The sequence below is a fragment of the Hemiscyllium ocellatum genome, chromosome 46, assembly GCF_020745735.1.
Source record: "Hemiscyllium ocellatum isolate sHemOce1 chromosome 46, sHemOce1.pat.X.cur, whole genome shotgun sequence".
Taxonomy (NCBI): Eukaryota; Metazoa; Chordata; class Chondrichthyes; order Orectolobiformes; family Hemiscylliidae; genus Hemiscyllium; species Hemiscyllium ocellatum.
Window position 1 is genome coordinate 8,040,828 of NC_083446.1, and position 16,051 is coordinate 8,056,878.

Genomic DNA, 16,051 nt, shown 5'->3' on the forward strand with positions numbered 1-16,051 from the left:
TGGCGCGGCGGCTGTGCCCTGGAAATCGATGGTGAGGCGAGGGGGTGTCACGGGCAACGCCTAAATAGGGGACGTTCATGGTTCTTCAATCGCGTCGCAGCCGACCGAGGTGGTGGCAGAACCGAGTGTCAGGGGTCAGCAGCACGGGTGGGTCAGGCCGAAGGGGCCTGTTTCCGTGCTCTCTCCGCTGCCCTTCCCGTCGCGTAACCGCGACGGCGCTCCACCCCTGGTTGAAATCGCGCCGGGGCCGTACATCCGATAGGAAAGGGCGGGGGAATTTTCAAAGTCATCGGTTTTCCTTTCAGGTTGGGGAGTCAGAGCAGAGCTTGTGTTGGGGGCGGGTGGGGGGGCAGGGTGGTTTCAGGCGAGAGGGTTAGGCCGAGCAGTAGGCCGGAGGTCCGATCGCTCGCTCGGTCTTCTCTGTAGCACCATCGCGAGCGTGGAGTGCGATGGCAGCCCAGGGGTAGGCCGGGAGTTGGGTTGGCATTCTTTGCTTCTCTCTGCTCAATGCTTCTCTTTCCGTTTTGCAGGGAAGCGCCTCGGAAGGAGAAGGAGAGACGGAAAGAGACGCCATGGATTTCGGATCCCGGTCGAGGCGAGCGTGACCTGCGTCTGGCCTCCCACCTACCCTCCCTCGCTCGCGCACCCGCCCACCTCCCTCTCTCTTCCTCTTGGCCGTCTTCTGAAACGATGCGTCGCTGGGCGGGGCCCGGCCCCAAGTCTCCCCCTGGGCCTCTCAGGTCCTCCTGAGCGAGAGAAGGGGCCCAAAGGCGACTCCGCAAGGCCGGACTAGCTTCCCGTGTGCAAGGCCGCAGCTCTTGAAGGGACCTCGGGCCGAAGATGGAGAGGTAGACGGGCTGAAGGGCCACCTAATCCCCCGCCTCCCCTCGCCCAAAACCAGTCCCCCCCAACGCCCCCCCCACTTCAACCCCCGCACCTGAGGACCCGTATCCGTGACGACAAGCTCAGCTGACAAACCGACCGACCAATCCTGCGCGTCCCAAGGCGTTGCCCCTCCCCCTTACCGAGGTTCGGAGGTTCTGGGCGGTGGAGGGTGGGTGGGGGAGGGGGGGAAGAGGTCCGGGGAAAAGAGAAAGGCACACGCCCTCCCACCCCGGTGGCCGGAGGGAGAGTGGGCTGGTGAACTGGGGGAAGCGGCACCCACAACCCCACCCCTCCCTCCTCCGCCCACACTGCGAACCTTTGACCTTTGAACTGGGCGGGAGTTGAGACCTGACGGCGCAGCTGGGGTCGGAGGGGGGAGGCGGGGGGGTCGGAGGGCAGTGTAGGCTTCCCCCAGCCGGAGGGAGACGGAGGGCTGGTGAACTGTGGGAGGCGGCGCCATCAGAAACAAAACCTGCCTCTCTCTCTCTCTCTCTCTCCCCTCCATTGCTCGCACCCCGAACCTGGGGTCAACGGGGGTCTACCGCTGAACCCGTACATTGGGGCAGGGGTGACCGGTCGGGGTGGTGCAGGGGAATTCTGGCCGTGGAGAGAGAGGGAGAGGGAGAGGTTGGGGGAAGGGGGTGAGGGGCTCTGGTGGAGAGCGTGAAGTGGCGCCATCGTGGTAAACCCCAACCCCCAGCCGGGAGGGGAGTGAATGCTTGAGAAGGGGACGGGCTGGTGAGGAGGAGGTCAGGGAAGACCGGTCCACCGAGAGAGAGGCAGAGAGAGAAGAGGGGGTGGACTGCGAGAGGTGACGCCATTGAGCAGAAATCCTGCTGTCTGGGGTGGGGAGGGGGTGACTCTGACTTGGCAGGAGTTGACATGTGGCGCTGACCCCAATTGACCTGCAGTTGACCCACAGTTGACCTACAGGTGGCCAACAGTTGACCTGCAGTTGACGCACAGTTGACCTGCAGTTGACCTACAGGTGGCCAACAGTTGACCTGCAGTTGACCCACAGTTGACCTGCAGTTGACCTACAGGTGGCTAACAGTTGACCTGCAGTTGACCCACAGTTGACCAACAGGTGGCCAACAGTTGACCCACATTTGACCTACAGTGACCCACAGCTGACCCGCACGCGATTCCACCCCCCCAATCCACACCCCGAAACCCCCTCCCCAACCCCCACCCAAAGAGAGGGGGCCCGAAGAAGATGGCGGTGGGCAAGGCCGGAGAGGCGACGCTGCTGCCCGGGCTGAGCATCCTGCTGGGTCTGGCCTCGGGCCTAGCGGGCCTGAGCAGGGCCCTGGAGTTTGGAGGCGGCGCGGGGCAGTGGGCGCGCTACTCGCGATGGACGGCGGCGGGCTCCCAGGGCGAGCTGAGCTTCAGCGTGCGGACCAACGCCTCCCGGGGCCTGCTCCTGTATTTGGATGATGGCGGCTACTGCGACTTCCTGGAGCTAATGGTGGCCGAGGGCCGGCTGCGGCTACGCTTCACCATCTTCTGCGTGGAGCCCGCCAGCCTGCGCTCCGAGGCCCGGGTGGATGACAACCGCTGGCACATGGTGCTGCTGACCCGCAACTACCGGGAGACCACGCTGGCGGTGGATGGGGAAACGCGGACCGCGGCCGTGCGCTCCAAGCGGCGGGACATGACGGTGGCCAGCGACCTCTTTGTGGGGGGCATCCCACCCGATGTGCGCCTCTCCAGCCTCACCTCCAGCACCGTCAAGTACGAGGTGCCCTTCCGGGGCCTGGTGGCCAACCTGAAGGTGGGCGGCACGCCGCCGGCCCTCCTGGGCAGCCAGGGCCTGCGGAGCGGGCAACCGGACTCGCCGTGCTCCGGGCCCAACCCGTGCCCCGACGGCGGCGTCTGTGTGGTGCGCAACGGCAAGGCGGTGTGTGGCTGCTCGGACAGCGGCGACCCGGCGCGTCCCTGCGGACAAGGTAGGCCACCTCCCGGAGTGCCCGCGATCTCGCGGGTCAGGGTTCAGATGTTGTGTGGTGCTGCAGCGTTACTCTGGGCGTTACCCTGGGCACCAGGCATGGCTGTGGGGGGAGGGAGTGCAGGAGTTGCGATGGTACACAGCAACCTGCAGGGTGGGGAGCTGGCCGTTAGGCCCATCGGGCCCTCCTGACACACCGAAGAACATTCCCTCCCCACCCCTCCCCCGACTATCCCTGTAACCCCGCATTTCCCCAACGCCAATCCACCCTAACCTGCACATCCCTGGGCACTATGGGACAATTTAGCATGGCCAATCCACCCTAACCTGCACATCCCTGGGCACTATGGGACAATTTAGCACGGCCAATCCACCCTAACCTGCACATCCCTGGGCACTATGGGACAATTTAGCATGGCCAATCCACCCTAACCTGCACATCCCTGGGCACTATGGGACAATTTAGCACGGCCAATCCACCCTAACCTGCACATCCCTGGGCACTATGGGACAATTTAGCACGGCCAATCCACCCTAACCTGCTCATCCCTGGGCACTATGGGACAATTTAGCACGGCCAATCCACCCTAACCTGCTCATCCCTGGGCACTATGGGACAATTTAGCATGGCCAATCCACCCTAACCTGCACATCCCTGGGCACTATGGGACAATTTAGCATGGCCAATCCACCCTAACCTGCACATCCCTGGGCACTATGGGACAATTTAGCACGGCCAATCCACCCTAACCTGCACATCTTTGGACTGTGGGAGGAACTCGGAGCACCCGGAGGAAACGACACACGGGATGAATGTGCCAACACCACACTGACAGTCCCCCGAGGGTGGGATCGAACCCGGGTCCCTGGCCGCTGTGAGGCAGCGGTGCTAACCTCTGAGGACCAAGGGTCATGCATCAACGCTGTCCCCAGAGTAACACCCAGCGACGTTGTGACATTGTGCTGGCAATGTTGTTTGAGCCTGCTCTGGTTGAAAAGGCTAGATGCTCTGCTGAAAATGTGTCGCTGGAAAAGCGCAGCAGGTCAGGCAGCATCTGAGGAGCAGGAGAATCGACGTTTCGGGCATGAGCCCTTCTTCAGGAGTCATCACTTTCTCCGAGAAGGCTCGATGCTCTGGCAATATACACCATACTTCCTCCTTAGCGCTGTATGTTTAGAAAGAATGTCTCTGATCTCTTGCCTCTGAATGACGAGGGGGAAGCTGATTGGAGGACGTTCCTCAGTGTCAACATGCGGGAATGCCGAGGATACAATTGGGATACCTCAGGTATAACATGTTGGAAATGGGAATGGGGAAGTGGAATATTTCCAGTGGATGGATCCATTCAATGTCTGATGTTCAGAGAGAGTGATGATGGCTCAAAGGTAGAAGATGGTGGTGGAGGGTTGTTTTTCAGACTGGAGGCCTGTGACCAGTGGAGTGCCACAAGGATCGGTGCTGGGCCCTCTACTTTTTGTCATTTACATAAATGATTTGGATGCGAGCATAAGAGGTACAGTTAGTAAGTTTGCAGATGACACCAAAATTGGAGGTGTAGTGGACAGCAAAGAGGGTTACCTCAGATTACAACAGGATCTGGACCAGATGGGCCAACGGGCTGAGAAGTGGCAGATGGATTTTAATTCAGATAAGTGCAAGGTGCTGCATTTTGGGAAAGCAAATCTTAGCAGGACTTATACACTTAATGGTAAGGTCCTAGAGAGTGTTGCTGAACAAAGAGACCTTGGAGTGCAGGTTCATAGCTCCTTGAAAGTGGAATCGCAGGTAGACAGGATAGTGAAGAAGGCATTTGGTATGCTTTCCTTTATTGGTCAGAGTATTGAGTACAGGAGTTGGGAGGTCCTGTTGCGGCTGTACAGGACATTGGTTCGGCCACTTTTGGAATATTGCGTGCAATTCTGGTCTCCTTCCTATCGGAAAGATGTGAAACTTGAAAGGGTTCAGAAAAGATTTACAAGGATGTTGCCAGGGTTGGAGGATCTGAGCTACAGGGAGAGGCTGAACAGGCTGTGGCTGTTTGCCCTGGAGCGTCGGAGGCTGATGGGTGACCTTATAGAGGTTTACAAAATTATGAGGGTCATGGATAGGATAAATAGGCAACGTCTTTTCCCTGGGATGGGGGAGTCCAGAACTAGAGGGGCATAGGTTTAGGGTGAGAGGGGAAAGATATAAAAGGGACCTGAGGGGCAACTTTTTCACACAGATGGTGGTACGTGTATGGAATGAGCTGCCAGAGGAAGTGGTGGAGGCTGGTACAATGACAACATTTAAGACGCATTTGGATGGGGACATGAATAGGAAGGGTTTGGAGGGATATGGGCTAGGTGCTGGCAGGTGGGACTAGATTGAGTTGGGATATCTGGTCAGCATAGACGAGTTGGACCGAAGGGTCTGTTTCCGTGCTGTCCATCTCTATGACTTTATGTTATCATGGGAGTAACACAACAAGCTGAGACAGAAATTTGTTGGAAATGTAAATGAATGCTATTGCGAGGTAACAATGAGTGGAATGAGATCTTTTCTCACTCATCGGATGTGGGCGTCTCTGGCTAGGCCCAGCATTGATAAACCCCATCCCTAATTGCCCAGAGGGGCTGTTAAGGGTCAATCACGTCGCTGTGGGTCTGGAGTCACGTGTAGGCCCAGACCAGGTAAGGACAGCAGTTTCCTTCCCTCAAGGAACATTAGTGAACCAGATGAGTTTTTCCAACGAATGGTTATTGTTAGACTCTTATTTCCAAATTCTTTACTGAATTCAAGTTCTACTATTGGTAGGATTTGAACCTGGGGTGTTCGGGTGGGCTCCCCGGAACATGAGGTGGGTTTCTGGGCTAATAGTCGAGCAACGATACATCTAGGCTATCACTTGCCCGCAGTATTCCTCAATGGGCAACACTGCAGTCATCGAATCATAGAGATGGACAGCATGGAAACAGACCCTTCGGTCCAACCCGTCCATGCCGACCAGATATCCGAACCCAATCTAGTCCCACCTGCCAGCACCCGGCCCATATCCCTCCAAACCCTTCCTATTCATGTCCCCATCCAGATGCCTTTTAAATGTTGACATTGTACCAGCCTCCATCACTTCCTCTGGCAGCTCATTCCATACACGCACCACCCTCTGTGTGAAAAAGTTGCCCCTCAGGTCCCTTTTAAATCTTTCCCCCTCTCACCCTAAACCTATGCCCCTCTAGTTCTGGACTCCCCCACCCCAGGGAAAAGACCTTGTCTATTTACCCTAACCATGCCCCTCATGATATTATCAACCTCTATAAGGTCACCCCTCAGCCTCCGACACTCCGGGAAACCCTGTGCAATCACATCAGGACTTGCAATAGAGTTCAGGCCTCATTCCTGGTGAAGGGCTTAGGCCTGAAACGCCGACTCTCCTGCTCTTTGGATGCTGTCTGACCTGCTGTGCTTTTCCAGCACCACACTCTCGACTTGCAATAGAGTGGCCTTATCGCTAGAATATCAATCCATGGTCGGGGGGGGGGAGCCATTCGGATCCAGACCTTTACTGGTGGACTTTGGATTCGGTCAAAAATTTGGAGTTGAGAGTTTAATGGAAGACAGTTGTCGATTGTCAGAACAAGCCAGAACCACATCTGTTTTACTAATACCCCTTTCAGGGGGACGGGTGGGGAATCTGTCATCCTTACCTGGGCAGGGCCTACTTGTGACTCCCAGATCCTGCAGGTCGAGTTTTAACTGCCCCCTGTCAGCAATTAGGGATCGGGGGGTGGAGGGAGCAATAAGCAACGGTCTCGCCCGACATCCTGTGGAGGAACACAAACCAAAACAAGAACGGAAACCGACAGAACCGTGGGCGCCTCAAACCGAGAGACAAGGGCTGGAAAAACTCAGCCGGTCTGGCAGCAGCCACGGAGGGAGTTAGCGTTTCGGGGAGGGGAAGGGTCAATCCAGTGTAAACTTTCAATTCCCCCCCCCTCAGACGCGACCATCTCGGTTTCTGAGAGAATTAAACATGAAACAGATAGTGGACAGTGAAGGAGGTTACCTCAGGTGGGCAATGGGTTCATGATCAGATGAATCCCCCCCCTCTCCCTGAGGCGAGTGTGGGATGTGGAATCAAACCGCACCGCGCCCAGTTGGTGAACTTCAAATTTGACGAAACGTGGGTCATTCGAAAACAAAGCGCCAAAATGTTTCGCCTGACCGTTGTTGAAAGATATGATTCTCTGCTTTATTAATCTTCTGTAGGGACAGAAATCTTCCTTTTTACCAGGTCTGGCCGAAATGTAACTGTTGATAGCTCTCTGAAGTTGTTGAGAGTACCCATTGGCTTGTGGCGATGAGGGATGAACTACATCATTTGTCAAAATTCATTTTGTGGGGTTTTGGTGTCTGGCCCCAGCATTTATTGCCTCGTCCCCAGTTGCCCCCTCTTTGAGAAGTTGGGGGTGAGCTGCCATCTTGAACCTCTGTAGTCCGTGGGCTGTGGGTTAGACCCACAATGCCCCTGAGAGAGGGAGTTCCAGGCTTCTGACCCAGAGACACCAAAGAAATGGCTGATATATTTCCAAGTCAGGATGGGGAGTGGTGGGAACTTGCAGGGGGGGGAGTGGTGTTCCAATCTATCTGCTGCCCCTTGTCCTTCTAAGATGGTGGTGGGTTTGGGAGGTGCTGCCTGAGGAGTCTTGGGGAGTTGCTGCAGTGCGTCTTGTAGATGGTACACACTGCTGCTACTGAGCATCGGGGGGGGCGGTGGTGGAGGGAGGGGGTGTGGCGCCAATCGAGTGGGGGCTGCTTTGTCCCTGGATGGTGTCAATCTTCTCGAGTGTTGTTGGAGCTGCCTCCCCATCCAGGGATGAGTGGGGAGTATTCCCTGACCCTCCTGACCTGTGCCTTGTCGATAGTGGGATAGGCTTTAGTGGAGGCAGGGGGTGAATTACTCGCTGCCGGATTCCCAGCCTCTGACCTGCTCTTGTAGCCGCTGTGTTTATGTGGGGAGTCTGGTTGAGTCTCTGGTCAATGATAACCCCCAGGATGTCGACAGTGGGGGATTCCATTGAATGTCCGGGAATGATGGTTAGCTTCAGTGATGGTAACACCATTGAATGTCAAGGGATGATGGTTAGATTCAGTGATGGTAACACCATTAAATGTCATGGGGAGATGGTTAGATTCAGTGATGGTAACATCATTGAATGTCAAGGGATGATGGTTAGATTCAGTGATGGTAACACCATTGAATGTCAAGGGGCAATGGTTAGATTCAGTGATGGTAACACCATTGAATGTCAAGGGATGATGGTTAGATTCAGTGATGGTAACACCATTAAATGTCATGGGGAGATGGTTAGACTCAGTGATGGTAACACCATTGAATGTCAAGGGATGATGGTTAGATTCAGTGATGGTAACACCATTGAGTGTCAAGGGTTTGGGATTGGGATTGGGATAGAGTTAGGGTTTGGGATTGGGTTAGAGTTAGGGTTTGGGATTGGGTTAGTCAGGTTTCGGGATTGGGTTAGAGTTAGCATTCGGAATTGGGATAGAATTAGGTTTCGGGATTGGGATAGAATTAGGATTTGAGATTGGGTTAGAGTTAGAATTCAGGATGAAACAGAGTTATATTTCGGCATTGGGATACAGCTAGGGCTTGGGATTGGGATGTAGTTAGAGTTTGGGATAGAGTTAGGATTATAGATAGGGATACAATTAAGGAAATGTCCCGAATTTAAACCCCATAGTTATTTTGTCTCTCCAACAGTCATTGAGTCGTACAGCATGGAAGCAGACCCTTCGGCCCAACCGGTCCATGCTGGACCGTAATCCCAAACTAAACTAGTCCCAGCTGCTTGCACTTGGCAAAAACAAAGACACCGTTCAGAATGAAGTGCTAAGGATGCCATAGTGCACTGGGGCTCTGATCTGTTGTCAGAACAATATGGCGGAGTGAGGCCAACTGGATTGCTGTTCAGGCGAGCTAGCAGCGACTCAATGGGTCGAATGGCCCCCATCATAATTCCCGGTAGCACTATGTTAGGTCACATGTTAAAGTGTGAATTCCCTTTCTCGGAAGACGGCCGAGGTTTGGGTGGGGTGTTTCAGGAAAGGGGGTGGCGCCCCGTCTTTCGATCGATTGATGTCACTCTCTCCCCCAAGCCCCCCCCCCCCCCCAACAACCCCAGGACCCTATCTTCAGGGTGGCTTCCTCACCGCTCTCCCGGAATTTCCACCCTCCCACCTCTCCCCCATTCCTCTTAAAAGCCAGTAATCACCTACTCGATTGGCGCTGGGTAGGAAAATCCAACCCTGCCAACGTAGAGAGGCCTTCAGTATCACCCATTGCCCCTGAGTGACCACCTTCCTGTGTTGAAGGCCTGGCGTTAATTCACTGTGAGACTCCCCTTAAAAACCACACAGTCTCTGACTCTCTCTCTCTCTCTCTCTCACTCTCCCTCTCTCCTCCCCCTCCTCTCTGTCTGTCTGTCTCTCTCTGTCTCACTCCCTCGCCCTCTCTGTCTCTTTGTCTCTCTCTCTCTCTCTCTCTCTCCACCTCTCTCTCTCCCCCTCTCCCTGTCCCTCTGTATCTGTCTGTTTCTCTCTCTCTCTGTCTCTCCCCCCTCCCTCTCTCCCCTCCCCCTCTCTCTCTCTCTCTCCCCTCCCCCTCTCCCTCTCCCTCTTTGTCTCTGTCTCTCTCTCTCTGCTGGAAATCGAGAGTGTAAGGGCGACTGGAAGTTTAATTGCTGCTGTACAGATTGGCAGAGACATTTCTCGGCTCCAAGTCAAAAGAAGGGAGCCATGTCGCATTCTGCACCTGATGTCTGCTGGGTTGTGTTCCCTTTCCCACCCCCCTCTCTCTATCACTCTATCGCGCGTGCGGTGTTCCATCACGATGTACCTTGTGTCCCCGCAAGGTCATCACACCACCCCAGACCATGGACCAGCGTGCCAGCCTCCGCCCCGGTAGGCATCCTGAGTGGCGCAGCACCAACCCCCCCATAAACCCTCCCACCCCCACCTCCTTTCCCAGCCCCACTCCACTCCAGCATTCCCAATCGCTCCGTGTCTGTATCTCGCTCCCATTCCCTTTCCTCCCACTCCCAGCTCAACTCACCCGTTCACCGAGTCACTCTGTATCTGTAGTTCCTGACCCCTCCTCCCATTCCTGCTCCAATACCCCCATTCCCTGCTTCAACCCATATCCATGTCCCCCACTCCCCTCATTCCCGACCAACCCGTTCCTGCTTTACCCTCCCAATCCCAGCCTCACACTTCTATTCCCCGCTTCACCCAGTATCCAACTCTTCACTCTCCACACCAAATCCCAAATGTAATCCAATCCCAAATCCTAACTGTAATCCAGTCCCAAATCCTAACTGTAATCCAATCCCAAATCCTAACTGTGATCCAAACCCAAACCCTAAATCTAACCCAATCCCAAATCCTAACTGTAATCCAGTCCCAAATCCTAACTGTAATCCAATCCCAAATCCTAACTGTGATCCAAACCCAAACCCTAAATCTAACCCAATCCCAAATCCTAACTGTAATCCAGTCCCAAATCCTAACTGTAATCCAATCCCAAATGCTAACTGTAATCCAAACCCAAACCCTAAATCTAACCCAATCCCAAATCCTAACTGTAATCCAATCCCAAATGCTAACTGTAATCCAAACCCAAACCCTAAATCTAACCCAATCCCAAATCCTAACTGTAATCCAGTCCCAAATCCTAACTGTGATCCAAACCCAAACCCTAAATCTAACCCAATCTCAAATCCTAGCTGTAATCCAGTCCCAAATCCTAACTGTAATCCAATCCCAAATCCCAAATGTAATCCAATCCCAAATCCTAACTGTAATCCAAACCCAAACCCTAAATCTAACCCAATCCCAAAACCTAACTCAATCCTGATCGCAAACCATAACTCTCTCTAAAACCTGAACCTTAGCTCTACTTCAATCCCGAATACAAACCTAACCCAATTCCGAACCTTAGGCCTATCCCAATCCAGAACCGTAACTATATCAATTCTATCCCCAATCTGAACCCTAACTCTATCCCAATTTAAACCACTAACTCTATCCCAATCCAGATCACCAACTCTATCCCAATCCTGAACCCTAACTCTATCCCACTGCAGAACCCTAACTCTATCCCAATCCTTAACCCTAAATCTATCCCAATTCTTAACCCTAACTCTATCCCAATCCAGAACCCTGACTCTATCCCAATCCAGAACCCTGACTCTATCCCAATGCTGAACCGTAACTCTAGCCCAATCCAGAACCCTGACTCTATCCCAACGCTGAACCCTGACTCTATCCCAATCCAGAACCCTAACTCTATCCCAATCCAGAACCCTGACTCTATCCCAATGCTGAACCCTGACTCTATCCAAATCCAGAACCCTGACTCTATCCCAATGCTGAACCCTGACTATCCCAATCCAGAACCCTAACTCTATCCCAATCCAGAACCCTAACTCCATCCCAATGCTGAACCCTAACTCCACCCCAATGCTGAACCCTAACTCTATCCCAATCCAGAACCCTAACTCCATCCCGATCCAGAACCCTAACTCCATCCCAATCCAGAACCCTAACTCCATCCCAATGCTGAACCCTAACTCTATCTCAATGCCGAACCTTGACTCTATCCCAATCCAAAACCATAACTCTATCACAATGCTGAACCCCAAGTCTATTCCAATTTAGAACACTAACTCTATCCCAATCCCAAATCTTAACTCTATCCCAATCTGCAATCCCGACTGTGACCCTCCTCCTTGCCCTCTTTCTCAACAAACCCATTGTCTGAAGATTTCCCCCAAATGGTCTCTTTCCTCCAACTGGAAGCTGACTGGGGATAAAGAGGAGGAACGGGGCGTTAAGTCTAACCGAATTTGTCCAACTCAACCTGACCCTGTCACCGACATCACTTCCCAAGGACTGGCAAGGTTGCAACTGATAGTGTAGCCTCTCTCCTGTTTATGAAGGCGTACCCCATTCCTGGGCCATCCTCCTGGATGGACCCCAACTTCCTATCTGGACTGGACAAGACCATATGACTCCATGGGCTAATCAGGAAGTGGGGGCTGGTACAATGACAACATTTAAGAGGCATCTGGATGGGGACAGGAATAGGAAGGGTTTGGAGGGATAGGGGCCAAGTGCTGGCAAATGGGACTAGATTAGGTTGGAATATCTGGTTGGCATGGACGGGTCTTTTTCTGTGCTGTCCATCTCGATGACTCTAAATGGAGCTGGTTTAGTTCAGGATGTCTGGAGAGCATAGACGAGTTGGACCGAAGGGTCTGTTTCTGTGCTGTATATCTTGATGAGTCGATGACTTGAAACAGGACTGGATTAATTTCGGATATCTGGTCGGCATGGACAAGTTGGACCGAAGGGCCTGTTTCCATCTCTCTGATAGGGCGACCCACTCATTCCAGGTACAGGCAGCTCCTCTACATCCCTGCGTTACAGAAAAATTGCGCTTTCCAAACAGCGCTTTGCGTTTGGGCGATGTAATGACGTCACAGCCAGTGCACATTTGAAAAGGTTGCACTGTGCAGGCCGCGTCCCCAGTTCGCCCATTGCACTGCAGCAGATATGCGAGGCAGAACGACTTGATTTAGCCTCGTAAAGTTGTTTCCTCTGGATTCCTTCCAACCCATTTAACGTCCTTCTGTAAGTATGATGTGCGTCAGATCATTTCAGTGAGTGCTGTTAAGTTGTTAAATGAACCAGGCTCTATGCTCCACATAGCTTCCCCCTAGTATGTCAGTACGCCATCCCCAAAAACCCAGCATGACCAGATGACATTACAGTGTGGTCACAGCAGAATGACGATGTGACGCTTGACCTCAAACAGCTTTAGGCCCATCAGCCAGGCAGCTTTCCAAATTGGATGCAAAACAACATCTCCATGCCGACCACTGGCTGTTGTCCATGTTGGACATGATCCGCAGACAATACAACTTCAGTCTAGCTCCCTCCTGGCCTGAACGCTCTTCCGTTTGGGATACTGTCCCCAGGATAGTGCATCGACTCAAGGAGTTGCGACGTCATGCAGGCCAGGCAGCATCCGAGGAGCAGGAGAATCGATGTTTCCAGCATAAGCCCTTCATCAAGATGAAGAGCTTATGCCCGATAGGTCGACTCTCCTGCTCCTCGGATGCTGCCTGACCTGCTGCGCTTTTCCAGCACCACACTCTCGGCTCTGATCTCCGGCATCTGCAGTCCGCACTTTCTCCCAGGACGTTGGTGAGGTCACTTTTGGAATTCCGCGTGCAGTTCCGGTCTCCCATCTCCAAGGATGTTGTGAAAGGGTTCAGAAAAGGTTAGGGTGAGGGTTAGATTTCAGTGTTTGGTGTAAGGTTAGGATTAAGGGATAGGGTTAGGTTAAGGGGTTAGTATTATAATTAAGCTGAGGTTTAAGGTTAGGGTTATAGTAATAGGTTATGGTTACAATTAGCATTGGTCATAGGGGCTAAATTCTGGGTTCAGGATTAAGATTAAGGGTAGATTTGGGATTGGGGTTAGGACTAGGTTTAAACTGAGGATTAGTGTTAGCGGTTAGTGTTAGGTTTAACGTTAGGTGTTAGGGTTAGCATGGCCAATCCACCCTAACCTGCACATCCCTGGGCACTATGGGAGAATTTAGCACGGCCAATCTACCCTAACCTGCACATCCCTGGGCACTATGGGACAATTTAGCACGGCCAATCCACCCTAACCTGCACATCCCTGGGTACTATGGGACAATTTAGCACGGCCAATCCACCCTAACCTGCACATCCCAGGACTGTGGGAGCACCCGGTGGAAACTCCACGCAGGTGGTTACCTGAGGTTGGAATCGAACCCGGGTCCCTGTGAGGGACTCTAACCGCTGAGCCACCGTGCCGCCCCACAACATTACCTGGACAAAAGCTGGTGCCCGTCGTTGACTCTTCTGCCCCTCGGATTCTGCCTGACTGGATGTGCTTTTCCAGCACCGTTCATCGTGACTTTGATCTCCAGCACCTGCGGTCCTCGCTCAATTAATTGTCCGACAATAAGGCCATTCCCCCTTCCCTCCCTTCACGCACTCCAGGTGTAGGTCACGTTCGGACAGGTGTGCTGTCTGCCACGCCTTTCTCACACACCTGCAGCACAGTCAGTGTGCATTTGGTGACGATGGTGGACTGTCACTTTAAGACCGCCAACGGCCGATGCCGAGATAGTGCCACGTGCCGTTTTGGGGCAGTCCACACTCTCCTCCCACCAGGCAAAGACCTCCTCCCGCTGTTCAGCACTTGGGGCCATCTCCCAGGCAGTGAGAAAGCGGGTCGGGGATAGGATCGTGGATGGGACCTCACAGTAGGCTTAGGGATCGGCTTAGAGTCAGAAATCGCAAGCCCACTGTGGCTGTCAATTATCACTCACTTTCCCGAAGCACGCGCTTTTGTCCAAGTCGCTTTGATTTATTATTGTCACGTGTTCAGGTCGTTCTGCTATAGCGAACGAATTGGGCGCACCGTTTCTGTCTCGCAAACTTTTATAATGTGCGCTGGCTGTAGCGCTATTACTTCGCTAACACTCTAAGTGCTGCTTCTAACGCGCGATTTTTCTCTAACGCGGGGTTGCACACGGACGTACCGAGATACGTCCTGTACCGAGACACAGTGAGAAGTGTTGTTTTGTATGCTAACCAGGCAAATCCTGCCTTTCGTACGTCCATCGGGGTAATGGAACTGAATGTAGAATACAGTGTTACAGCTACAGAGAAGGTGCAGAGAGAGATCAACGCTAATATATGAGAGGGCCCGTTCATGAGGCTGGTAACAGCGGGGAAGAAGCTGTTCTTGAATCTGTCGGTCCGTGTGTTTGAGCTTTTGTCCCTCCTGCCTGAGGGAAGAGGCTGGGAGAGATTATAACCGGGGTGGGAGGGGTCTCTGATGATGTCGGCTGCCTTCCTGAGGGCAGTGGGGAGTGTAGATGGAGTCGGTGGGTGGAAGGTTGGGGAGGGACTGGGCTGTGTTCACAGCTCCCTGGAGTGTCTCACAGCCCTGGGCAGGGCGGTTGGCGTAACAGGCCGTGATGTATCCAGATAGGCTGCTTTCTACGGTGCATCTGATAAGAGTCCTTGTGCATGTGCTGAATTTCCGTAGCCTCCTGAGGACGTAGCGATGTTGCTGTGCTTTCTTGGCCATTGCATTGACGTGGGTGGGCCAGGAGAAGGTTTATCACTCCCAGGAACCTGACGATCTTCCCCATCTCCACCTCAGTTCCATCGATGTAGACAGGGAGGTCCCCTTCCTCTCTGCTTCCCAATGTCAATGACCAGCTCCATCACTTTGCTTCCTGTAACTATTACCTTGAAGCTGACTATACAGTTAAACATTGTATGACCCGGTACTGAGGGGACCAGGAATGTAACGGTTGATCAAAAAGTCTGGATAATGAACAGAAATCAACGTAAAAACACACATTGTGTGATGCAGGGGGTGTTCACACATCACTGTCATATTTTATTTACAGCATAAACCCTTCCTATTCCTATACCCATCCATTTTAAACATTGTCCACCACATCCTCTGGCAGCTCATTCCACACACGTACCACCCTCTGTGTGAAAAAGTTCCCCCTCAGGTCCCTTTTATATCTTTCCCCTCTCACCTTAAACCTATGCCCCTCGAGTTCTGGACTCCCCCACCCCAGGGAAAAGACCCTTGTCTATTTACCCTATCCATGCCCCTCGTGATTTTATAAACCTCCATAAGGTCACCCCTCAGCCTCCGACGCTCCAGGGAAAACAGCCCCAGACTGTTCAGCCTCTCCCTGTCGCTCAAATGAGCTTTGGAATGAGCTGCCAGAGGAAGTGGTGGAGGCTGGTACAATGACAACATTTAAAAGGCATCTGGATGGGTGTATGAATAGGAAGGGTTTGGAGGGATATGGGCCAAGTGCTGGGGAATGGGACTAGATTGGGTTAGGATGTTGCCGGTGGGGGGCAGGAGTGGGGGGAGGAACAGTGGCTCAGTGGTTAGCACTGCTGCCTCACAGCGCCAGGGACCCGGGTTCGATTCTAGCCTCTGGATCGATCCCACCCTCGGGCGACTGTCTGCGTGAATTTGCACATTCTCCCCGTGTCTGCGTGGGTTTCCTCTGTGTGCTCCCACAATCCAGGGGTGTGCAGGTTAGGGTGGATTGGCCGTGCTAAATTGTCCCATAG

At 53.2% G+C, this 16,051-nt stretch overlaps 1 protein-coding gene across 1 annotated transcript in view; it reads left to right on the plus strand.

Annotated features, from left to right (window-relative positions):
• The first annotated feature begins 2,101 nt into the window (after positions 1-2,101).
• Positions 2,102-16,051, plus strand: part of LOC132836189 (neurexin-2-like) — a 1,025,492-nt gene continuing 1,011,542 nt past the window's right edge. Inside the window, exon 1 of the mRNA XM_060855516.1 lies at positions 2,102-2,834. Coding sequence (XP_060711499.1) covers positions 2,102-2,834 — 733 coding nt within the window. The remainder of the gene's footprint in view (positions 2,835-16,051) is intronic.